This window comes from Phyllostomus hastatus, unplaced genomic scaffold (genome assembly GCF_019186645.2).
Source record: "Phyllostomus hastatus isolate PE091 unplaced genomic scaffold, TTU_PhHast_1.1 phas_scaffold_129, whole genome shotgun sequence".
NCBI lineage: Eukaryota > Metazoa > Chordata > Mammalia > Chiroptera > Phyllostomidae > Phyllostomus > Phyllostomus hastatus.
Genome location: NW_025334009.1, coordinates 17,978,592 through 18,005,258, shown reverse-complemented (window position 1 = coordinate 18,005,258; position 26,667 = coordinate 17,978,592). Strand labels below are relative to the sequence as shown.

Below are 26,667 nucleotides of genomic sequence, written 5' to 3'. Positions count from 1 at the left end.
TTCATTTATGTAGATTCACTTTCCCTATAGGTGCTAGATAAATAGTATAAATAAGTTCATCCTTTTTTATTCTGTCAAAAACTAAACTCTTTATGTATAGCTTTTAGAATATCCATGCCTATCGACACTCAAGTTTACCTCTCCAGTGGGTGTATCTGCCTCAGGTGTTACCTTGCTCGCTCATTTGTGCCTCTGCTGATCTGTTTTGTTAAGTGACAGTCCAGATCTACCCTGGAAGTTCTACCTCCGTGATGTAGCCTTTCTGGACCGGTTTTCATGTGATTCAGCCCTTTAGTTCTGCAAGTCTGAATTTCCCCTATTTTGACTTTCTGATGTTTCACATAGGTATGTCCCTGTGCTGCTTCTGAATTAGGTTCCATTTTGGCAAAACCTCAGTTTCCTTTTAGACAAGATAACAAAAAATTTTTACCCAATAGGGGATGGGGATCAAGAGGAAGGAGTAAGTGGCCTTTTTGTTGTTAGCTATGTTCTCTTCATTGTCATGGATGTGTAAATAGATGTGTTATAAAAATCTAAAGATTAAGAAATTTTCAAGGAAGCCCTTTGGAGCAAGTTTATAAAACTACAGATGGCCCATTCTTTCATTTCTCTGTGAATCTTACTTAGAACAGATGATCATAAAGTGTACATTTAAAAAATTAAGGCTGGGTACAAACAATTTTTGGTTAATCTTTCTTAAGTAGTCTTACACATCATTTATTTAGCACTTTAAACTATCAAGAACACTAACCATTGACTTTCTAACATACCTGTTTCACAGATGCCCTTCTGTTTAGATGGAAAAACATTTTCTCCACTTAAAAGAAGTTAGCTTAACAAGACAGATACCTTTTATATGAATCAGATTAGTAACTCAAAATTAGTACTTGACCTTGGAATATATAGTCAAGGACAAAATTTCACTCCCACTTCAATTTCAAACAAAAATAATTTTAATTAAATAATTTCCTTGCATTGTTCAAAGCATTAATCAAGCCATTATCTCATACAACTTATTTTCTTTACATTGTAAAATTTCCAATCTTGGTTTTAAAAAAGGCAAACCAGTAAGCTTAGAGATTAGATATAACATACAGCCTCTGTAGCTACATGAAAAATAGTTTCTGTTGCTGTGGTATTACACAGGTAGTTGCTTCCTGTAGCTGAAGCCTGGAATCTTATATTTGTTTTATGCATATTGTCTTCTGTTACTTGGCAGGAGATTCTACTCCCTTGAGGCAGCTGTGTTCATTGGTCAGAATAAATTCCAGCATCTGATACCAATTCCATTAATCACAGACAAGCTTGAATAAGTGAGGTAATAGACAAAAATCTGGTGAATGGTGAACACTGTTTATGTATGTATGCTATTCAGTCAATATAGAAATCTGTGATAATCTTTTAGTTCAAGACAAACATTTCAAACTGTCTATTAAAAAGGCTAAGATTTCCCACATGAAACACTCTATCTCAGGCAAAGGATATAAGAATTGAGTAATAATTTTATTACTAATATTCTTAATACTGCAGCCCTGAAAGAACTTAGTAATTTCCATGTGAAGCCATCTTTGTTTTTTCATTACTTCTTTATAAATGATAGGCCATTTAGAATCAAAGAGTTTGGGGACATGTTATGACTGTACTGTCTGTATCAATACAGCACAGATTTTGGTTTTTAGAATTAAATTCCTAAATCAATTAAAAACCACTCTGAGTAAAATGTTACATTTCAAACCAAAGCCTAACAATTTATAAGCTGGTCTACATGAGCGGGTATAGACCCTTTGAAGAAAATGACTTCATTATGGACTCGGAAGAGACAGTTTAGACTGAAACCTTTGTGATGTTCTTTACACTTCTAATTGGTTGATGTATAGGATTATAATAGTTTATTCACACACCATATAGATTTTCTACTATTTAATCACTTCAGTTAGGACTTGAGGGATGTACTGGGACAAAGTTGGCTTCAATGATCAGGTTGCTTCAAGTTTTAAAGTTCAAATTGCAATTCTAAATTTTATCAACATTGTGATTGAAAATGATTTAAAACTTTGAAAATAGCACAGAGATGGAATAACCTACATAGTTATTACACTATTTATATTTTTATTTATGCACTGTAAGTCAACAGAAATATAAGCTGTTCACATTGCCATTTGCTCCTTTATGCAATTTATCATTTTTTCTTATGTTAATGGCCTCCTCTATTTTTAATGAACAAGTTTAGGCATTTTACATGCTTTGTAAAACCGTGTCTAAAAGCTTTCAATTACATTCTTTATGTGAGAGGCAGAAACTTACAATCATCATCAAAGGTAGAACTGTCTTTTTGAAACACCTCGTTTATTAAGTTTATTATTAGCATATATCTGATTCTTAGCCAGAAGAGAAGCTGGAGTGTTGCTCTTTCATACCGGAAAATCAACTACGTACTATGGTACAATATGTGCAAATGTGTACATCGAAGAACCCTGTAAAATTTTAATCAAACCCCACTTTCAGTTTATTAAATAATTTCTCAAGAGAACTATTGCAGGAGGTATAGCAACCTCATTGCCAAGTCATGAATGTCTTCAGAATTAGTTCTTATAAAGGCAGTTTTGATTATGTTGATCCAAGTAATGTGGCAGGATGGGTAAAGGCAAAGTTTTATTTTTAGTTTCCCCAAATGCTGACTCACTTGATTTAGGAGGGCTTGGGAATACCCACGAATTATCTTCCAGAGAATTTCTGCCGTAAGAGTTGTGTTCCTGAAAGTTTGTACAGTCATGAGGAATGGGTCGCTCGTTATCTGTCCATGATTGGAGAATTGCTTTCTCTGATAAAACTTTTACATCTCCTGGTAAAGGGGAAGATGTATTACAAAGAGTTTTGCCATTTGGTGAGAGAGTGGGATGTCTTTTGTATGTTACAGTGAAATTCGTCAAGTGCAGTTTTGTGCTGTCTTTCCCAAGGTCTTCCATGCATCCTACAGGAGCACAAGCTAAAAAAGAAAGTATAGGCCAAATGTCAGCTCTCATGGCATTTTTTATCATAAAAAAATGTAACAATGTATTAATTTGGTACATTTATAACTGGAAATAAAGTTAACACTCCCAAACAAGTGTAATCATTGGGCACTGGGACTTAAAGAGAGAGGACCAATGATCTCAGTTCTAATACTGGATCAGCTATCCTGACATGGAAGTCACCGCCTGCTCCAGGTATCACTTTTCTCATCTGCAAAATGGACACAGCATAGTAATCCTGTCCCTCTGTATCACTGAGTTATTAAAAGTGAAGAATGTAAAATTTTTAAAAAGTTGGAAACTAATAAAGTTAAAATACTAGGTAGACCAAAAAGTTCATTTAGTTTTTTCCGTAAAATAAAATACATATTTTTCATTTTCACCAATAACTTTATTGATCTGGATATTTTGAGGATGTCACCTATCTTCTGCCATTGGCTTCTAGTGGATAGAGGCCAGGGGTGCTGCTAAACTTCTTCCAGTGCATAAGACAGCCCCACAGAAAGAATTATTTGGCCAAAATGTCCATAGTACCAAGAAACTTCGCAAACTACTTTTGACACGTTTGATCAATCACAGCACCTTCTCTATACACAAGTCTTTTTCTGTTTCAGTTGTGTTTTTACTTTTCTTGAACTAAAGTTGCATATTTTCTTCCATCTTCAATATTAAAATGGATACACAAAAATCCACCAATTTTGATAGTTTCTTTTTTTAAATGCATGCCGATATGACAGCTGTCACAATACAATCTAGCAAAATTGTTTTGAATGAAGTTAAAGACAACTAAACACTGCTAGAACCATTGTACAACCATTGTACAGAAAAAAACAAATGAACTTTTGGCCAACCCAATACAAGTAAAGATCCCATTCTTGGCTTTTAAGAGTGTGGCTACAGGTGGCTTCCAGGCTATTTACTTCAGTGGAGGAGACCGAGAAAGCTGTTCTTAAGTTTTAGTAATTTTTTTTTGTTAAATATCATATTCCTTTACTTATTCAAGTATTTTTCCATAGGTAATCCAAAAGTAAATTTTTTCAGAAAAATTATATTGTGAATTGGTGAGATACAAATAATATTTATCCAGGCCTTTATGAATAAAACAGTTTAAATAAAAGCTACAAAATAATCCTATGTTTTGTGAAACACATGCAATGGTAAATGTACATTCTGCCATGGCCACATTATAGATCAAGTAAAAAAAAAAAATAACATAAAAGTATGTCTGTAGTACACATGTAATGCCTTAGAAAAAAGACTACTCTGAAGCTGTTGTTTAGCCACAGCCGACAAGATGGTAGTATGAACTTTTCCTCCTCCAATTCAGCAAGGGCAGAAAAGACAAATTTATCCCAAGTTCAAAAGGGATAGCAATTTCAACTAAGGCTTGACTCTGTAGTTTTAGAAGAAACCAATTGAACCACATTATAAAATAAGCTCATTGTCTTTTCTTAGGAGGAGAGATGGGTTTGGGAGAATTGGAAGTATCACCGTTCAGCTTTTGGGCAGGGTGATACTGTAGGTGAGGGAAAAAGGTGATCTAGACCTGGCGCTATCTGCTCCTCAAAGCATTGAGTTCTGTGCTGAGTGAGGAGGGGTGGACTGGAGCCTGCCACTGTGGTAGGAAATGTTCTAGAAAACTTATGCTCCAAAGCTCTAACTATGTATCATTCACCAGATCAGAAGGGACACAGGAATGAACCATTTCTAAATATGGAAAGAACATTTGTTCTATATTATTATTTGGAAGTTATACTTATTATATAAACAAAGAGCCACACTAAATACTCACTGCAAAATTACTGTACTAGTCCCTTTTATGAGAGATCTTATTTCTACCATCAACTGGTATTACCTTATATGTAACCCTGGCCACTGTAAAACTAAAGGGAAAAAATGAACCAGAAATTAAGTCAACGGCTGCCAAAGCCTCATGTTATTTTGTCTGCTTATAAGGAACTAGCTATAGAAAAATGAAAGGAATTCTGAATTTAACTTTCCCAATGTGCAAAATTTCCCCCCACTAATGTACACTACTGAGAACTATTTATAAGTACAATTCTTTCATGTACTCTTTAGGGACAATCTGAGGTACAAATAACAGTTTTAAACTGGCGATTATTTTTTATAAAAAGTCACATCTTATTACTTTAAAATAAATTTTAGGGCACTTAAAAATTACACAACTTTTCAGAAATACAACTGTTACGAAATAAAAGGTATAAATGCACTGATTTTTCTCTGAGGTATAAAATTAGCTTTGACAAAGTAAACACCACTAGTTAGCACAAAATGCAAAATGTTTTGTCAGCCATGCAGTTAAATATGAAAGGCAAAGCAATGAAAATTTCTGTTTGGCTAAAAGGGGTAAGTACCTAGTCCCTCTTCTAAATAATCTATCCTTCATGGACAGAAAAATTAACTTTATGAAAAAGAAAATAACCAAATAATGAATCAGTTACTTTTTCAAAACAAACAATTTAGAGCTAGGTCTTTGGTGTATTCTGTAATGAAAAATAGTTTTGGGTGTCTTTTCTTTTTTTTAAATATATGAAGTAGTTGTGGTAAAAGGTCAACTAGAGCAAACTTAACACCTCAGCCTTATACACATAAGCAACACTTGGCTGAGAAAAAAAAGCCACAAGGGGAAAAGAATACAGTACTGAAGAAAAAACACATCAGCAACACCTTTATGTGTGAAGTTGACCAGCATGAGACTGAAGCCAAAGCAGAGAATGGGTAGGCTGTGAACAGACTATATATACTCTGCCTTATCAAACTCATTTGATGAGATTTTGATAAGATAGGATAGCTAGTTGCTCTTCAAGCAGTTTGGCTGGAATCAGTGGTTTCCAGCAAACACTGACTTGCCTTTCTTGATTGCAGTTGGGGTTTTCAGTTTTCTTAGTAGTTCAGCTTGTACTTGAGTCACCAGATGTAGATTAGACATTTCTCTCTTCAGTTCCCAGTATGCATTTTGCATGTTATCACTGATATACAAGGTTTAAAAAAGAGAGTTAATGGTCATTCTCTTAATGAAGATAATAACTTTAAAATAGAAATGATCATATCTGTATTTTGCTCAAATTAGTTTTAAAATTATGTAAATTAAAACATTAAATAACTGAAAGACACTTAATTAGGGCATTATAATAATTAAAAAGACCTTATTCATAATAACATTGCCATAATTTATGACAATTAAATGAACTATATTAAACAGAAGGCTATAAAAAGTATTCTAACCAATGAGAGTTTCTATGGCTCTCATCTCAGAATTGAGGTATTATTATAGACTATAGTACAGTGGTGTTAATACATTTAATAGTAAGGAGTATGTTCTTCATTTGCACCTCTGATCAAGACCAATGTGATACTCATATATGGGTCTTAAATTTGTATTTAACTTATGACTATTCTGTTCTGACGTTGTGAATCAAAATGCTATATCAATTGCTGAATGTATACCCAAGCCCCATTAAAATAAAATTTAGGTTTCATGTATTCCATTCTTTTCTGTTTGACTGGGCTGTCTCATATTGTTGGTTCTAAACCAATGTGACATGACAGCACAAGACATGAAGACCCAGATGATTCCCTGGTAAAGGAAAGGAATCTAGAGAGAAGATTATAGGAAACAGAAATGAAAACTTCACAAATTCCTGTCATTTTTATGATTAGAAGTATTTCAATTATCTGAGAAATGTTAGTTACTTTAAATGTAATGTTTAAGTAAGTTTCATCTTCCATTAAACATTCTTATTTGGATATTCATAATTTTCTTTTTAGTTTCTTAATTGCTAATAAATAAATCAAAGTCTTCAACATATATTCTTACTTTGCTGTACTAGAATACATACAACATCAGATGTAAGAACAACCGGTACAACCGTGTTCAAACAAGCAGTATTGCCTAGTAAAGATAGTGTAATTTTAGTAATGATGAAATCAAATTTGACAGACATGTCAACTTCATGCTTTAATTTTTGTTCAGAATAAACCTTTTTAAGAAACTTCAAGGACTAATACTCCTGATGTTTAAATCTAATATCCTATTTTAATTACAGAACCAACAGATACATTGAAAAACAGAATTATTTTGAATTATGTAAGGTTACATACGTTTTTCTCAAAATACTTCATTGCACTCAGGCAGTGATTTCAATGGAAGTAGCAGAATAAACTTTATACTGTCCCTTAAAAAAATCTACAAGTTTTTGTCTGTTGTAAACATTACTTGTTAACCAGTAGTCTATTAAAAATCACAAGGCTTTTTGCAGATTTTTGATATGTGTGAAATAACTACTTCACAAAAGTTAGTTAACCACCTCCATTTCATCTGTAAACATGAGATGGGTGCTACAATGCATGTTTCACATAGGAACTTATCTTAAGTGTGAAGAGAACTGTTGGTTCCTTGGTACAATTTTGGGCATTTGGTATGCTTTCCAGAGTTGCTCATATAATATGGCAGTGAGTATAAACACTGCACATGTGCTAATAATTTATGCAGTCATGATACGAATAATACTGCATGCAAATAGTGCTTTATTATTGCCATGAGATGGTAAATCAGTACCTGACTTGGAGAAAAGAAAAGCAAATATCCAAGATAGTGTTTAGATACCAGAATACCAAACATTTAATTATTCAAAACAGTAAGCATGTAAAGAGAATTAGCAGAGTTATTAGAAGCAATGTCTAATAAAGATTTTGCAATTCAAAAAAATGAAGACTGCTTATAAATTAGGTTAACCTAACAACTAGGTCACGAAGTTCAACATATATCTAGTCTTTTTCTTTTGCCCTTAATGTTACCTGAATTGAAAACTATAGATATATAAATTAAAATTGTTACTAAGTATAAGTTCTCCCTCTTGTGGATAGCAAAGTAATGGCAGTTACTTTACAACTAATATTAAGTGCTATATAGCCTTCAAGGTGTGTTGAAAATTTATTTTTAATTCTATGTAGTGTCCAACCTTTTGATGTCTCTGGGCCACACATTAAACACACAAACACTAACGAAAACTGATGAGCAAAAAAAGATTTTAAAGTAAATTTACGATCCTGTGTTGGGCCACATTCATAGTCATCCTGGTAAAACTTCAAACCTCTGAATCTTAAATGTAATGAAGCCTATTTATCCACATTCTCTGGGAAGGGGTACATACATGTCTTGCTTACAAAGTAAATAAGCCCAGTTTTCTGTTCTTTTTTTTAAAGGTAAGATTTTTCTTCTTTATTTACTTTAAAAGAGAGGGTTACGGGGAGAGAAACATCAATGTGTGGTTGGTTGCCTCTGGTGCCCCGCACCAGGGACCTGGTGTGCAACCCAGGCATGTGCCCTGACTGGGAATTGAAATGGCAGCCCTTTGCTTCGCAGGCCTGTACTCAATCCACTGAGCTACACCAGTGAAAACAAGCCCAGTTTTCTTAATTGACACTATGCATTTAACTCTTTAATACTGAAATAAATATTCTTTGAATAAGAAAAATATACTTAACTAAGCTTTTATATTTCAGCCATACATATTTTTCTTAGCTTTTGAAAATTTACTCAGCTATTATATCCCCAGGGGAACTAAAATGAAAATATGGCATAGCCTTAGCCAAGAGCTAGAGACTTAGAAATGTATATTTTGTCAACTGTGACTCACCCTAAAGAGCGTATTTCATACATTTTTTCCTCTAAGGCACAGCAAGCAGTCACTTTACACTGCAGCCCAATGAAAACAAGTTACCAGAAACTATACGTATCCCCGTATTATGTATATTACACTCTGGTATGTTCTATAGGCATACCTCATTTTATTGTGCTTTTGCTTTATTGCGTCTAATAGATACTGTGTTTTTCACAAACTGGAGTAAGACCCTCCACCAACAAAAATCAAAACAAAAACAACTTGCTGAAGGCTCAGATGATGGTTAGCATCTTTTAGCAATCACATGTTTTTAAACTGAGGTACTTACATAGTTATTTTAGTCATATGCTACTGAATACAAGCGTGCTTGGGTACTAATGAGGCAGATAAACTGACAAAACAACTTTCAGAAATAATTTAAATGGACACTGTAGTAGACACAATGTTAAAAATAAAAAGGTCAAAGCGTCTTTGCTCTAAGTTTAGAAGTGGAAAGCAAAATCAAAGCACTGTTAAATGGCATTTATTTGCAACAGAGATTGTATGTTCCACAACGTCTAAAATATTCACTGCTTGCCCCTTACTGAAGAAGTCTGCCTATCCCTGGATCAGAAAGAGTGGCGGCATGGTGTTTCCTTATATTGTTTTCCTTAATGGACCATTTTCATAGGAAAAGGTATGAATTCACACTAGTTACTTTAGTTCAGTAAACTTTGGAAGACAAATGATCAAACAGTGAAGTCAAATCAGAATTTTATACCAGATGGAAGTCCATGCAGAGCAGGGATGCTAACAGAGTAGAAACAAAAATTATCAGGTAATTTAAATTACAGTATTTAAGTTACTTAAGTAAAAATGATCTATATTTGAGAAAATGTTTGAATACATACAAACTCTGATAGCTACTCTTGTCCTTACCCCAGGATAATTCTCTTAAAATTCCTATTATACCAAAGATTAAGGCTAAGTTTACCCTTGAGACAAAATGTTATTACTGTATGTGGGAATGCATAATTCTTCATGTACAAAATTAGGATTTATTACAAAATACTTCTACACAGCTAACTCCCTAATATCCTATCTAAAATATTATTGAATGTTTAGAAATTGTTTAAGGTATCACATTATACACCTTTCTACCACTCAAGTTCACATCTATTGTTAACTAACAGTTAAATACTTTTATATCTTGTGATCAGAGATTACATGCAGTACCCAAGTAATACCCCTTTGTTTTTAAGGTTAAATCATAACAAATCGAAGTACCTATACAAAGTGGCCTATGGAAGAAGAAGGCATTACTTTTGAATGATGATAAGTGTTCATACCTTGAAATGCTTAGTCTTTGCAGGTCTCTGCTCTGCAGATTGTCTTCTTGAGATGGATCCTGTCATTTTTAAAAAAAGTTTGAAAGCTGTTACAGTCCACTTACTCTCAGTACACTTTGTATTACCAGAGACATGTTTCAGATGGGTAGAATACATCTATAACTGTACAGCATGCATACACATATTCAGTTTTGATGAAATACCTCCAAACCTGTGCAAGATATCTCAAACTCAGTTACAATTAAAGTAATTCATATTTTAATTTAAAAAAGTGGAATTGCTCTCATGTAAAAGAACTCAGAATCTTACAAAATGTATTTCTGAATATATCAATCTGCAGCCTATATTCTAAAAAGGGTAACAAATAACAAAATTAATATTTACTCAAGGTGCATCTGAATGAATTCCATGAGAAAATGGAAGTTTTATTGCTATTTCATTTTTATTGGTATTATTTTTAAAAAGTACCCAAATTTAATAGGTTACTTTTTAAGATCAGCATAAACTTCCTTTCCATATAGACAAGTTTATAAAATCTTCATGTATTTTAAGTTTTAGTGGTGTACGTTATAGATATGACAGAAAGAAACCTATAAAAGACACTAAAAAATAGACTTAATATATTTAAGACAACTCCATAACACACTTGTTTGCAGTGCATTCTCATTTAAGGATCTGTAACAAAAATCACTATCACAAGTAATTCAGTTGGCAGAAGTGGCCAGAGTAAACTGAGAGAACAAAATTTAAAATACTGAAATTTAATTTTAGTATTTCTTATTTACATAATCTAAGTGTTTTAAAGTGGAACATTAACAGGCTGTGTAAGGACTTTATGAGTATTACGAACTGTGAAGAGTAAAATTTTTAAATGCTTTCGATTATAGGAGTTAAAGCATTTTTGGATTTCTTTTTTTTTTTAATTTTTTTTTGAGATTGTTTATTTATTTATTTATTTTTAAAGATTTTATTTACTTATTTTTAGAGAGGGAAGAGAGGGGAGAGAGAGAGAGAGAGAGAGAGAGAGAGAGAGAGAGAGAGGGATCAATGTGTGGTTGCTGGGGGTCATGGCCTGCAACCCAGGCATGTGCCCTGACTGGGAATCGAACCTGCAACACTTTGGTTTGCAGCCCGCGCTCAATCCACTGAGCTATGCCAGCCAGGGCTGGATTTCTGATTATTTAGAAAATACCAACAGAAAATACTGTAACATTTAAGTTGTATCTTGGGGAGAAGGGAAACAGAACTGGTCCAAGATCAGACAAGGTCCAAAGCACATAACCTTGGACTTTTTTCTTTCCTGTTCACAGGAGATAAAGGAATCAGATCAGCCTCTTTTAGCTTCTTTGAATCACTGATTAAAAAATATATTTAAATTAGTGTATACTTAAACACATACGTAGAACGGAAACCTTCATTTTTAAAGACTGATTTTTTAAAAATCTGACAAGTTGGGATTGAAAAAGTGTTTTTCCAGCTACTGCCAACCAGTTCAGTCAATCTAATGTAAACTAGCGTTAAGCACAAAGGAATTGTTTCTGATATTCAAAGACCTGGTTCCTGGCCAGTCATCAGTTTGCCATGTTTTAAAAGGCAGTAATGGATCTGTTTCCCAACCAGTGCCATATGATGTGGGAGTTTTCCATAAATGGGCTGATGGCTACAAAATCTTGGTAAATATTGCTCAAGGTAAACAGGTTCCTTGACTAGGACTTCTCAGAACCTTCAATACACTACAGGATATTGTGAATGGGCTGTTATTAGGAACCTTACACATCTATACCAACTCCACTTTCCTGACCCAGTGTTTCCTGCACTTCCTTAGCAGTGCCATCTGTTTTCCTCAAAGCATCAACTGCACCAAGGGCAGGAATAGTGGGTATACAGGAAGTCTAAAAGGCCCACAGTGGAACTGACCCTCGAACCTTTACCTCATTAATACCCAAACTAGTCAAATGAGTTTACTAAATACTTAGAACAAATAAAACAAAAAACACTATTATGTCCATGTAAGATGCTGTATCACATTTAAGAAGGCACTCTATATTTCACAGAGAGTACTATCTTAAAAATATTTGTAAATGAGTCTATAGCAGACATAAGCAAGATTATTAATGTGAACATGAATTTCTCTAGCTTTCATTTGCTTTTTGATTCTACTGCTGACTCTGGCCGGCAACACTTTTGAAACACGAATTAAAAGTAGACATCCCGCCATGTCAAGATAAGATTGAAACCTGGAACCCTTGATGAATTAAGCATTTCCACTCTTTCTTTTCCTGGTTCATTTTCTTATATTAGTTGTGAGCATTTTAAACTTTAAATCTCACTTCCCCCTACCAAGTAAATTCCTATGAAGGTGAGGACCTTTTTTTTTTTAAATATTCCCCCCATTTCACCTTTGACTCTTCAAGTTTCTTAGTCTCTTGGACTCAATTTCATCAGTAGAAAGAAGTGATTTCTAAACTTTCTTCTACCTTCAAGTCTGTTTCTGAGATTTATGATAGATGAATTAAACTAACAGCAAATTTATTCCCTAGCACCATCTAGTGGAAAATAGTAACTAAATAGAGCTGAACTGTAACTCAAATCTACATATATATCGCAAAAAGCACTATTCTGAATTACCCTAATTATGTTTTTTTTTTTTGGAAAAACATTCACTTATTGAATGTAGTAGGCTCTGTGCTAACTGCTTCATATATTATCTAATTTAACCTTCATGAAAAAATAGATATTTAATGCTTATAAACAAAAGTTCAGAAGAGTTAAATAACTCTCCTGATGTTATGTAGTCAAGTACCACAATTATAAGACAAGTTCTTATGATTCCATAAGACAAGTTTTTATGATTCCATGAGACAAGTTTTTACGCTTCCTGCTCTATATGGAAATACCCATTATGTATAAAAGCTGTCAGATTTTTTCAAGTAAAATATATGTACCGACAATTATAATTTAGAGCTTCAAGGTACAGATCTTTACTTGCAAGCACATCTTTTTAAGAGAAGGCTCATGGAACTACTGGCAGCTGGGCTTGTGGGGTAGGATGCTGAAAGCATTTGAAGGAATTGTGGTACATAGTCACAGGCTCAGAGCTGGGAAAATCAACTTGAGATGTTAAATAGGAAAAAAACATTTGACTCTAATAGGAGTTGACTGTAATTGTAGTGTTTCCCATTCATCAGGGTTGGGGGCTCCAAAACAATTTCTTTGTATATTTCAGAGGAATCCATCTGGTCAAGGACAAGGTAGGGTGCTGTATTACTCTTAATGCCTGGCTCATTCTCAACCAGTGGTCCCCTTTGATAAAAACTGCACTATAGAGTTGAAAGAACTGTCAGCTCCATGTAAGGGCAGTTGGGATTCAGAGGCACAGTCCTGGCTGGCTGTCAGAAGTGTTGGAAGTAGTTACTGTTTTAGTTTGTGGCATCTCGGAGGAATCTGGGGTAGGTGACACAGCTCCTCAGTGCTGTAATACTCTGATGGGCAAAGTGGTTGAACTGAGAAATAATTATTTAACCAGTTACCTTAGTTTAACATACATGACTGTATATAATGGCTATCTGATTCCAGACTACTAAGCTTCTAAATTTCTTGTAATAACCAATCCAATTTAAACTTTGCACTTGGTGCTTTGCTCTCACACTTCCTTGCTTCTCTATCACTTCTTTTTATCCTTGGCATTATCTGTCATGACATCTGAAAACATGTATCCAAGTTTGTTAGAACCCAGTGTAAAGTATTAGTAAATGGAAGCTTGGTGAGGACAGATAGGCAACTTGTTTCAGTGGATGACTAAGCTAATCACACTTAAGCAGCTCCTATCAGGATTTTTTGGTTTTTGGCCCCAACCACCCCCCACAACCCAATTCTTGAATTGTCAGCTATTTGTTAAAAACTAAATTTGCCCCCAAAATATTATACTTCTGAATACAGTGGACTCTTTAAAGTCTTCAAGAATTCTAAAAATTGTTTCTTGTGGTGTCTAAATTAATCAAATTATTAGGAAAATAAAATGGGAAATTTAAAACCCAAGTTCTCTTTAAACCTTTCAAGAAAACAAATGACTTAAGGAAATTGAAGGAAAGGGAGTTTGAAATAGCTTTAATAAATTAATAAATAATAAGCTTTTAAAAAGTTAGTTTTTACAATAAAATTATATAATTCCAAGAATATTCTAAATGTATACAGTATATCAAATTTTAGCAAAAATTGGAAAGATAGAGGTGAATCAGAGAATGTAACAGTAAGTAGTTACAATTTGTTAGCTCCGATTTAATACCTAGTTAAAAGCCATTCATACAATGCACATAGAATTCTGAATTTCTCAATTAATAATTCTGCAGTACCGTTTGTTTGGCTTTTTGTAGCTCTATTTTGAGATTGTTACATTCTTCCCTCATCAGTTCTAGTTCTTGTTCCAAACCATGGATCTTCAGGTCACAGCTCAACTTTTCCACCTCCCAGTTTGATGAAGGGGGATTTAAATTCCTTATCACTAGGGAAAAAAATGGACATTGAAATTTTTATTTCTGCCTTCTACATTACTTGCAATTCTAAAAAGGCTAATAAATATGCTAGTGAAATACAGATAACAGAAAAACTAATATAAAATATGCAAAATTATTTTTTTTAAATAGTAATAAAAAAACTATGCTAATGAGATTTTTAAAAAACTCTAACAATCTTGTTTTAGAATGTATTATTCACCCCTATCCCTGATTTTCTGTCTAGTTTAAAGTGCAAGTTTGTCAGTTTGGAACTTCAAAATACATAACACTAAGCTCAAATTATAGACAGACTAATAATCTTTATATAAGTCAAGGTTAAGGCAGTGATAAACGTTAAAGTGAGTAAACTCAGTTAATTACTCCAACTGGTCCTTTCAGAGTATAAAGTTTTACACTTAAGCCTAGAACATTAATGTCAAAATAATTTTATTCCTAAGTCTTCCACAATGGACCCTCAATACAGCTAGATACTGACTTGCCCTGGTTTAGTTCCTAAGTCTACCTAGAAAAAGCCCCAATCAGCTACCATAGGAGAGCTCATCTCTATCTGCTATTGAAAGGTCTCTCAGGCCTACTTCTCAGCTTGTTTCATCAGAATGTTCATGTGAATGTGCCAGTATTCGTATCCCAAAGACCTAACTTTTCACCCCAGCAACTCATCACTCATCTGCACATTTTAATAACCTTCAGATATTAAAAAAGTAATTGTAACTACTCTGACAGTGTGTCTAACAATGGGCAAAAAATGTCAGTGGGAAGGAAAAGCCAGGGTTTCTCAGTGGGCAAGGATGGGCTTCTACTCATTTCTTCATTTACTTCATCATAAACTAGCCCTGAATAAAAACCATTTTATTTTCTGGGAAAAGTGCAATTTATATCTAAGAAAAAATTAAAAGGAGTCGACACTTTAGAGAAATTAATGTAAGCCTAAAAATAATAAGTTAAAGCCTCAGCATACAGATATAGAAAACTGATCATGGATACATCATACAAAGGGAAAAATATATTCATCCTATTAGTATATTTATAACAAGTAAGTAGCATACCCTGCTGAGTTTCCACTTCTGTCCTTAGCTGGAGGAGTTCTACTTCTTTGGACTGCAGTTGTTCATTCAACACTTTCAAAGATTCAGAGTTGTCTTTGTTCTAGTTAAGAAGGGAAAATGCCAAATTACATTCAATAAAATCTATAGGTTGGTATTATATATTAATTTTCAGGTAGATGTTTAAAAAGCAAAGTGGGAAAATGAACTCAGTTTTTCACTAATCTCTTTTTTTTTTTCTAATGTAGGACTTTATTCACTGGCTTTATTTGTTTAAACACTAATAAATTCTACCATGTCATAATTTTTCAATATAAGTTAGTGGTGTTAGATGTATTTAAGTCCTAAACATCATTATACAAATAAGTTGCAAATATTAAAATTTTCTTTTTGCCTTGAGCCTATATATTTCCAATTTTTAATTGAATAAATGTAGGTATTGCTTTTATTTCTAACTTTAACTTCTTGAATGAGAAAACTCATTTGCAATATACAGATGTCATTCATTTCAAACCAACTTACCATTTTATCCAATTTGCTCTTTAAATTATCTCTATCAATGCAAACCTCTCGATAAGCATGATAGGCCTTATTTACTTGTTCTCGTCCCACTGAGCTTGTTTCTTCATCTAATCGAGCTCCTATAAGCTAATGGTGTAAAATTAGAAGAGAAAGCTTCAGAGGGTATTCTACATAAAAAAAAAATTAGTCTTCTGATGGCTTCACATCTTTAATCATTGTAATGTAGGGATAAAGCCTGGATCATAATTAACTGAACATTCTACTTCCACACAATCAAGCTTTACTGATTAAGAAAGCAAAAAAGTACAGAATATTTTCAAAAGTAGTCTTTTATGCTTTTACTTATTATTTTATACTTTGCAGTATCTGTCTTATAACATATTAATTTATCATACTAAAACATGGTATATCACTTTTTTATAGTTCTTAGGTGTTTTCCATGCCAGTAGTATTTAATTTCCATTATCACAAAAAGTATCAAGTTAAGGTGTTCTTGACTTTTTAAGGAACAGATGGGTTAGTTCATTAAGTCCTATATTATTCCAAAACAGAAATTAATTGTACTGTTGGTCAGAATATACAGAAATATTTCCAATGTTAACTCACAATATTCTTCTGAACTTTAAAATACATACAACTATGAGTTCTAAAATGTTACCTTTTCTTACCTATCCCAATGTCACAAATTCATTTAATCACCTTTAAAGTAAATTCATATGAATACAAAGAAAATATGATTATTTTTACAGTGGACACCCCTTCTCTTACTCCCCCAAATGAAGTAAATTCTACAAAGCTCCATCCTTGAGTTTTCACAAAAAGTTAATTCATTTCTTTGGCTGCAATTGAATCCATTTTCTTCCCCCTTTGTTGAAGATACTGTTTGTAAAATATGAATATACTGCTTTTTCTGATTAAGTAAACTAAGTTAAAACTTTAAAATTCAAAATAAATGGATGAGTGAGGAAGATTCCCAGTACACAAAACAAAGTAGACCTGATGACTTACAACAAATCAACTACCTTGCTTGTATATTCTACATTTAAAAGTGTCACGCTTCTTCATGAAAAAGGTAATTAGAAGAAATTTATTAGTTAAAAATCATTCTTCTTGTTACCTATGTTCCAAAAGCAAAAGAGAATGTTGAGGTAAGTCCTGGTGAAGACATTATTAAAAATAATAGAACAGTGTTCTAGGAACTTCCACCTTTGATGCCTAATTTCCTTATTGGCCATATTTCTTACAGATTTAAAATGCTGAATAAAAAACATAAAGTTATAAAGGTAAGTCAGTCTGAAAAAGTTAAGAAAAATGTTTGGTGCACAGTCCCAAGTTGCTAAATCCTATTCTACAAATATTGCCCCATTATATGTGAAGCACAGTATGATGGGTACAATGCCTAGAGTTTTCAGATTAAAGTGAGTTATTTTTGGAAATTTGGTATAACCATGGAAGACACGACAGAAAAATATTTAAAATTTTAAATATTTTGAATTATTCTGTAGTTATAATATATAATGAAGGTAATGCTTACCTTTTCTTCCAAAAATCTTACTCTTTTCTTTAAGAAAGAGTTTTCTTTCTCTGAATCCTTGAGTCGTTTTTTGATGTCTTCATATGCAGTGACAAGGGCAAAATGTGAAGCAACTGACTCATCTCCTGAATATATTGAGACTGGAGTCACTGTATCTCTCCTGTGGGCTTTTTCATGATTCAGAATGCAGATATCATCTTCTACCAGTGTATCCATGACCACTATTTAAAAGAATAAAAAAATACAAATGTCTCATTAAACAAATAAACAGAGAAAGAAGAAATATTTAGAGTCACGTGAATACTGAGGCAATGTTTAAAAATTCCTGCTTCTTTTACAGGCAGCATAAGTACTGAGGTAGGAGCCCAGGCTCTGAAACTACAAGCCTGAAAATCAGGCTCTGAATCCAAGCTCTCCTGCTTTAGTGTCTACATGCCATTGGACAAGCTGCTTAACCTCTCTGCCTCAGTTCCCTTGTTTATAAAGTGTACAAACTAACAGCAACTACTCCACAGAGTTTTTAAGATTATTAAATGAGTTGATATCTATAAAACATATAAAACCATAATCTAAGCTATTAATAGGTTTTATAAAGTTATGAAACACCATTTCAACACAATTTTCAAAGAAAAAGATTAAATTTTTTTATAGTCATGTATTTCTTCTTCATCATTTTCACTCTTAGATATAAGCAGCAAGTTTTATAGCTTCCACCCTGGCTGGCGTAGCTCAGTGGATTGAGCGCGGGCTGCGAACCAAAGGGTTGCAGGTTTGATTCCCAGTCAGGGTATATGTCTGGGTTGCAGGCCATGACCCCCAGCAACCGCACATTGAGAAACATTGATGTTTCTCTCTATCTCCCTCCCTCCCCTCTCTAAAAATAAATAAATAAAATCTTTAAAAAAAAGTTTTATAGCTTCCCAAATTATAAATTTTAAGAATTCTTTCAGTATAATTCATTACATTATTACAGATGTTTTAATGTACACTCCATGATATTCTTTCTATACCATTAACTGATTATATTTGTTATACATTCACAATAGAAGACAAAAGAATTAATATTTGAGTGTCTTCTATGTCCCATACCATGTTTTACATTCTTTTAACACTACCTTGTTTAAATTCATCTATACAATTCTATGAAGTAGGTATCATCTACATTTGGTTGGGATTGGGAGAGTAAAGTAATTTGCCCAAATTAAAGCTAGTAGAACTGTAGCTCTGTGAGGGCAGGGTTTAGGTTTGTTCTTGCTCATTACTATGTGCACAACTCATCACTATGTGCAAGATGCTCAATATTATTATTATTTAAACAGCCTAATTTTTTAATCCTCACTTGAGGATAGGCCCATTGATTTTATAGAGAGTGGAAGGGAGGAAGAGACAAGAGGGAGAGACAAGAGGGAGAGAAACATTGATTAGCTGCCTGTTGTATGTGCTGCCACTGGGAACAGAACCAAACCTGCAACCCAGGCATGTGCCCTGACCAGGAATCGAACACATGGCCCTTTGGTTTATTGATCAACACTCCAACCAAGCCATACTGGCTAGGGAAAATGCTGATTATTGAGTGAAGAATGGATAGAATAGGACTGAAAAAGAAACTCTGGGTCTAAAACCTAAGAGAAACCAGTTACTTCATTAGTCAGTGAACAATATACTAGCTTTGTACATCTACTTTTGTTGTTAGGTTCAGCATTACTTCCCCAATGAGAGTTCTGAGTTACATTCCTGGACAATACTATGGAAGGTGAAATAGTGACTGAAACTTTCTAAAGACTTACATGGGGAAGACAGGGTAAGAGTGACAGCAGGCCATAAGAGAACCTCAACAATCTTTCACAATAAAACACCAAATACAACATTCCATTAATGATTCCTGAAAAATGGTTTTATTGCCATCCCTTGCTTGAAATAATTGCTTACTAGTGTCAATCACTGTTCTAAAAAGTATTATAGATGAGGAAACTGATGCAGAAGGAAGTGATTTTCTGTATTAACGCAGTAAATGCAGAGTTGAGGTGTAAACACAGGTCCAGAATCTATGTTTTACTATGTCTGTTTTCCTCTAACATTTTTTATCTCCTTCCCTGTGCCAATCAATGCCTGTAAAGTCTGTTTTGCTTTATTTCAGACAACATAAATACCGAGGAAAGGCTTTTTCAAAATTTTTTGGGGGGGCAGAGTGGGGTCTGGCCTTTTATCACTGTGTATTTTGGTTTTCTGATTTTATAACTAAAAGCTTTCAACTGCTTATAATTAAGGCCAGAGTTTGAAGTATCTAGCAATTTGTTTCCCAAATGGATTATGGGAAAGGTAGGCAAAAATAAATGTGTATACTACAAGTCGGAGTAGGTGAAATCTGCCATTCAAGCTATCTTCACTAACTCCTACTCTTAAACTATGGAGTTTTTTCCCAGTATATCAATGAAATCCGAAAGCAAGAAGGGACTAGGCTAGCTATGATATCCCCCAAAAGTGGCAGATCTCATAACCATAATTAACTCCCACTACTTGCAGTGCAAGTTGCACTTTCTCCTAATGATGGAAAAAGAGTTTATGTAAGTTTTCTTCCTCTAAAGAGGCTTAAGTTTTTCTCTCTGGGGCCAATGCTATACCAACATAACAGCAAACATCATTCCAATCATGTTGCTGCTAGTTGAAATCCTCTTATTTCCTTTCCAAAGGCAAGTATGGGTTATTCCCATATTACAAACTGCAAGCATGTACGTGTATCTCCATATAAGGTTCTTTCACACATGTGTAATATCTTAAAAGCAGAACAAGTAAAAGAAGAGTAAATGGCTAGTTAAGTGTAGGATGTAGTCTAGTTTAGGGAGAGGTAAAATTGTGCCCATCTTAGACATCTGATTTATAATCTATTAATGGGCAGGACTTATTCAACTGGAATAATTTTTTTAAAAAACACAGCTGAGAAACAAGAAATAAGCATTAACTGCTCTCTACAAAGATGTCCTACAGTAGGTGCACTTTAAGGTAAGTAATATTTGAAACAATACAGAATGCTATGGGGCCGGAGGGATGGAGAGGAAGAGTGGTTTTCAAAGAAGATACCACAAGAGATCAAATGACTCTAAATTAACCCTGTAATCTTAAATTAAGAGGGTGGTTATTCTCATTATACTTACTGTACTAAACCTAAAGTGTTTGCTAAATTCCAACGGGGGGACAAGTTCAAAGGTGTGAAAGAGTGGGGAGAAAGGATGAAAAAAGGAATAGCATCAAGAATTACAACTGGAAAAACAGAATGGAGACTAACTGAAATGCTTTTTTTAAAAATCCTTACCTGAAGGGAGACACACACACACACACACACACAACTGATTTCAGAGAGGAAGCGGGGGAGAAAGGGGGGAGGGGAAGGGGGGAGAGCAAGAGACAGACAGACATTGACTGGTTGTCTCCTGTAGGCGCCCTGACCAGGAATTGAACCCACAACCTTTTTGCTGTATGGGAGGATGCTCCAACCAATTGACCCATCTGATTAGCCTTGAGATGGTTCTTTTTTGATATGGAGATGACTCCAGAATTTGGTTCTTACTCTGTGGAATTTAAGACACATCTGTACATGGTACATAAAAAGGTTAAGAATACTTATATACCATATTTTCTGGACTGTTAAGACACACTCCCCCAAATTTGAGAGAAAAGGGGGGTGCATCTTATAGTTCCAATGTAGCGTGCCTGACTCACTACGGTGGGGGAGGGAGGGCAGTGACCTATGTTATTTATGTTATTAAATATTTTACCACATTTTTTGCTTCAAATTTTTTTTCCTATTTTCCTCTAAAACCTAGGTGTGTCTTATGGTCCAGTGCATCTTACAGTCCTAAAAATTACAGTAACATTTGTAAAATATATTCAAAACCAAATGAATTACTTAGTATTGTGCTAAGCATTTTACAGATACCCCCAGTTTATTTTCATCATGACCCTATGACATAGAAAATCTCATTACACTTATTTCACAGATAAGAAAACTGAGACCTGGCAAGGTTATAAAGCTTAGCCAAAACAAGGTAATTATTGGGTTGCCAAAAAGTTCATTGGTTTTTTCCATAAGATGGCTATAGTAGTGCTTAGATGTCTTAAACTTCAGTAGAAACAATTTTGTTCAATTGTATTGTGACAGGTGTCATAGCAGCATTCATAAAAAAAAAAAAAACCTTATCAAAGGTGGTGAATTTTTGTGTAGCCATTTTAATACTAAAAATGGAAGAAAATATACAACATTTTTGGCATATTATGCTTTATTTCAAGAAAAGTAAAAATGCAACTGAAATGCAAAGAAAGATTTTGTAGTGCATGGAGAAGGTGCTGACTGATCAAGTGTGTCAACAGTGGTCTGCAAAGTTTTGTATTGGAGATTTCTCCTGAGACAATGCTCCACAATCAGGTAGGCCAATTGTAGTTCATAGCAATCAAATCAAGTCATTGAGAACAATCAATTTTATACTACGCAGGAGATAGTCGACATACTCAAAATATCCAAATCAGTTATTGGTGAAAATGAAAAATGTGTCTTACTTTACAGAAAATACTAAATGAAATTTTTGGCCAGCCCGATAATTAAGTAGCACAAGTCCTTGGGTTTCAGAACCTATTAGTATTTTTCCTTCCCCAATGACTCTTTCACACACTTAAGTTCATCAAGAACTAAAAAACTAGGAACCCTATGGAAGTCTGTTAAGTACCTTAGATGAAAGGAAGTGTATTGCTATAACAATGTCATACTTTATACAGTATGATAACTGGTCATTTTTAAGACAAAATTAGTATGTAGACTGTTTTATATATTTACATCTATTGCCTATTTTATTTATAAATCAACATAAAGTTACACATGGTGGTATCTCCCTATAAGAAAACATTATTTGCATAAAAACTTTTTCAAGTTTTATACCATTATGCTATATATTTATTCTAATTATAAACATGACATGGGATGCACTGGATGGTGGCAGGAAAATAGCTTATCTGTCTTAAAAATTAAAGGACTTGAATCAACAGCTAAATGAAGAGATACATAAGGTGGGATCCTGAAAAAAGGAGCTTCTGTCCTCCTGAAGTTTGGGGAGTGGGCACAATGGCACATGGAAGTGTTCTGCTTAACGAATCTGGAAACTCTCTAAGCCCTCTCCTGCTTGCATTTTTACAGAGGCTTCATTACGTAGTAGGGAATATTGATTATATCACTGGCAACTGATTCAACTTCCAATCCCTCTCCACTACTTGGAGGTCTGTGGGACTGAAAGTTCCAACCCTCTAATCACTTGAGTGGTTCTCCTGGCAAGCAGCTACCATCCTTAGGTGTTGTCTCAAAGTCATCTCATTAACATAGACCTAGTCCTGGTGGAAAGTGGCTTGTTGTAAGTTAGAAGGTGCCCATTTCCAGGGGTTGAAAATGAGACCAAATACGGGAGTGGAGAAAAGTAGGTTTACAGTTGTGAGTACGCAAGAGTTTATTCTTATTTATTAATTATATTATTTATTTGTATTAAAGCTGCAGACCTACTTTTGCCCACGCTTGTATTATGACAAAAGATGCTCTCATAGCTATTATCCTTCAGGAAATTCTAAGGGTACAGAGAGCTGTGAAGACCAAATATATTTGATAAATATTACTTTGGTTACCTGAATGGCCAAATAATGTATTTCTTATCAATCACAATAGTGCAATAATAATGGACAAAGAAGGGCACAATTTGCCAGGTCAGGTAGATAGAAAAGAAAACAGTATTTCCTGAGGTTAGAGGAGAGACATAAAGGGGGGAAAAAGATTCACACTTAATCAGAATAAAGTCTTCACTGCAGTCAGCTGAGATATGCTACATATGCTGGGGTGTGAGACACTACAAAGCACAGAATATCTTTGATACCAGCCTGGTCTTTTTTCTAGGAGTAAACATAATTATCTTCTCACATCTCATCATCAAAATATCTACCATTCATTGCTCATATATGCCAGGCACTAGGGCTTCTACATGCATTTTTCTACTTAAGTATTATTTTCATAATTTATAAACAAACAAAAATTAAATACTTTAATTACAACTACATAAGTAATCAGTGGCAAAGTGGGGATGTGAACCAGATAAGCTGTTTTCTAAATTTATGCTCTTCATACAACATTATGAAAGGCAATATAACATGGATTCTGACTTGCCCAAAAATGATCTGGACAAGGCAGAACTCAGTGGTAGAAAGAACCCTAGACGGAGATTCAGAAATTCAGATTCTAGTTTACAGTCTGACACCATGATTATTTACCTCCCCAGATCTAAATTTTCCCACCAATAAAACAAGAGAGTTGAAGTACATCACTAAGATGTCACCTTCCTAAATTGTGAAGGCAACATTTTCATCTGAATATGGAACAACAACCTAAAGAGATGGAAGGGAATTCACATTTCTGCCAGGAACTGGGTAAAAGATATATAGTACACACATTACCTCTGGTCTACCCCAAACTTGGCTAGGCAGGTATTATCATACCACAGATGAGAAAATTGAGGCTCAAAGAGGTGACAAATTTGCCTACAATCACACTGGCAGTATTCGAGACAGGCAGAGTTTAAATCAAGGCCTGTTTGTTACTTTCTTTTTTCTATTCTACATTGCCTCTTGAACCGTCTTACTTATAATTTCCATCATCTTTCCACTTCTGAAGAGCTAGAATCTCTTCATAGGTTAGTTAAGACACTATGAAGCAAGAATCAAGTCTTAATGGAAGCACATAGACCAACACTCCTCTTTTTCTATTTTTAATGAAATAATTAGAGGCAGGAATGGCCTAACTAGTTCAAAAAGAGGGGATCATCAAATGCTTTTTTTTTCAAGATACTGTCACTCAACTATGTATCTCAGCACTCAAACACCCTGTAACTCAGTGAGCACTCAGTGAGTGCCCACAAATGTACTGAGCATCACATGCACAGTAAGAAAAACTTTGTTTTCATTTTCATAACCCTCACAGAGTTACTTCACTAACTACATGAGTTCAGAAATCAGTGTGTATGGCCAGGGAATCCTAAGACTTTCAGGGTTAACATACATATAAACTTTGTAAAGTTTAAGTATATACTATAAAGAGCAGTCTACTTTTCATTCCTTTCATTAAGTAATACATCTCAAGGTAACTGAGCACCGATGTACACTAAATGTTACTGGTATTAGCACTAATTACTGTATTCTCTAATAGCGATATAACAAATGTAATTGAGAATATACATTCCACATTGGCTGTTACTTCATGGATTATGAAAAACTTCAGAACATCATTTTATTAATCATGAAAGTGTTCTGTGCTGGTAATTAGTATTTACCAAGTGTTTACAGTATGTCAGGCAATATGCTTTGCCTGCAAGGGAAACTGTCTCATTTATTCTTAACAATTCATTAAAATCTACATAAATATCTTTTCGGTAGGCAAATGTTAGAAAGTGGGAGAGCCAAGAATGAATCACCCAGTTGACTGCAGAGCTAGCGAACTCGTAGGAACTATGCTTACGTACCTTGAAAAGTAAGCCTTAATACCATTTGAGAGAGAGGAAATCAAGAGAAGATTTTATCTCTTACCCAGTGTCAAATAAAAAAGTAGAAAATCCACCATGCAGATGAGGTAATGTTTTGACTTAATCCAGTGCATTTTCCATGACACTATACCATTTCTATAATGGTAAAACTTTACATAGGTATACAGTTTTCCATCTTACAAATAGTGCATTAAAATTTTGTTAATCACCCTGTGAGGAATGCACAACTCTTAATTTACAAATGATGCAATGAGTGATCACAACAGGTTAGGAAAATTAGACATGGCATGTTTAGAGAACTGGAATTTAAATTATGCCACGAGAGCTTGCTCAACCCAATTTAAAATGACAAAAATGAAGAGTGTCTTCTACGTTTAAAAGGCAAGGGTCAATTTCAATACTCCCACGTCATTGTCTTTTATCAGCCTATTTCCCACAACACATCTGGAGCAATTTATGTTTTCATTTGTATTGCAGTTTTTGTATCTTATCTCACTGTTGAGTACTCAAGTTCCCTGTTGGAGGGAAGGGGGTCTTAGCCTACCTTGCACGTAGCAGTCACTATCCAAACGACCGAAAACCATACAACACACAAGTTAGACAGAGGAAAAACGGCGAATACCTACTGTTACACCTCGATAATGGACACGGGGGTTGTGTCCACTGCTCCGATGCCGCAGGCAGTACCGTCCTAGCCACGCGCCCCCCTCCCGTTTTAGGTATAAATGCAATCTCAATGAATGAAACAAAACTGAAGGCGCCCCCGTAAATCAGAATACAAAAAGAAAAGGAGAAGTAAAGTGAAGGATGGGCCTGGAACAGCCAGGATGCGAGGGTGGCAGGGGTACAGGATGCCGAGGAGTGGGCCGCTCCTTAGTAGGAGGGGGCCCGGGTTCGTCAGAGAAAATGACGAGTCTCCGGGACAGCAGGAGCAGCGGCGGTTAGTCCTGACACTGCCCGCGCCTCTAAGACGGCTCATGGGAGTCACTCACCCCGAAGACAAGCTACGTAGGGCCTCCGAGTTTCGATTCCCCAATGTTCGGAGCCCGACCGAAAACAAACCGGGTCGCAAGGGGTCACCACGAGCTTCCGGTTTCCTCGAAGACACCGCCGGTTCTCCAGCGGAGGTAGCCGACCTGGGTACGCCGCGGAGGGATTCCCATTTCTTTGGCTTCGCCTGCACAAGGACCGTCTCCGCCCCAATCTGTTGCCCAGGCCCCGCAGGTTCGAGAAGGAGAAGCAAACCACTGGAGGGACAGAGCTGCCGCCCGGAGCAGCCCCGTTACCCAGCAACACGCGCGCGAAACTCAGGCTCGTCGGCCTCCGCAGCACTCGCACGGGCCCGCGGCCGCGTCGCCCATCGCGGCGGGGAGTCTTGTCGAGGGGGGTGCTGGGAAGACCTGCACACAGCCGGAAAAGGGACTGCCACAGACCGCGGATCGACCTCAGGCCGCGCCGGGAAACCGGAAGTCAGGCCTGAGGGAGCAGCGGGGAGAGTCGGACCTTGGACG

At 35.2% G+C, this 26,667-nt stretch overlaps 1 protein-coding gene across 2 annotated transcripts; it reads right to left on the bottom strand.

Moving 5' to 3' along the window:
• Nucleotides 1–701: 701 nt before the first annotated feature.
• On the bottom strand, nt 702–26,660 carry AZI2 (5-azacytidine induced 2). Of its 2 annotated transcripts, XM_045856682.1 has the most exons (8): nt 26,149–26,653; nt 17,598–17,818; nt 16,064–16,189; nt 15,545–15,644; nt 14,337–14,485; nt 9,985–10,043; nt 5,883–6,001; nt 702–2,986 (listed from the first exon to the last, which is right to left on the bottom strand). In XM_045856682.1, the coding sequence occupies exons 2-8, from the start codon at nt 17,811–17,813 to the stop codon at nt 2,583–2,585; spliced, it is 1,173 nt and encodes a 390-aa protein (XP_045712638.1). In that variant the 5' UTR covers nt 17,814–17,818; nt 26,149–26,653; the 3' UTR covers nt 702–2,582. The 2 variants fall into 2 exon arrangements, with proteins under 2 accessions (XP_045712638.1, XP_045712639.1); XM_045856683.1 differs by lacking the exon at nt 16,064–16,189 and having other exon boundaries at nt 26,149–26,660.
• Nucleotides 26,661–26,667: the final 7 nt, after the last annotated feature.

What these genes read in the sequence shown, in the direction of transcription:
- AZI2 (XM_045856682.1), bottom strand. Translation starts at nt 17,813, where the DNA reads ATGGATACACTGGTAGAAGATGATATCTGCATTCTGAATCATGAAAAA. An exon ending in AGAGCAAATTGGATAAAATG is followed by an intron (nt 15,645 to 16,063) that starts GTAAGTTGGTTT and finishes CTTCTTAACTAG; the next exon opens with AACAAAGACAACTCTGAATC. An exon ending in CCCAACTGCAATCAAGAAAG is followed by an intron (nt 2,987 to 5,882) that starts GCAAGTCAGTGT and finishes TTTCTTTTTTAG; the next exon opens with CTTGTGCTCCTGTAGGATGC.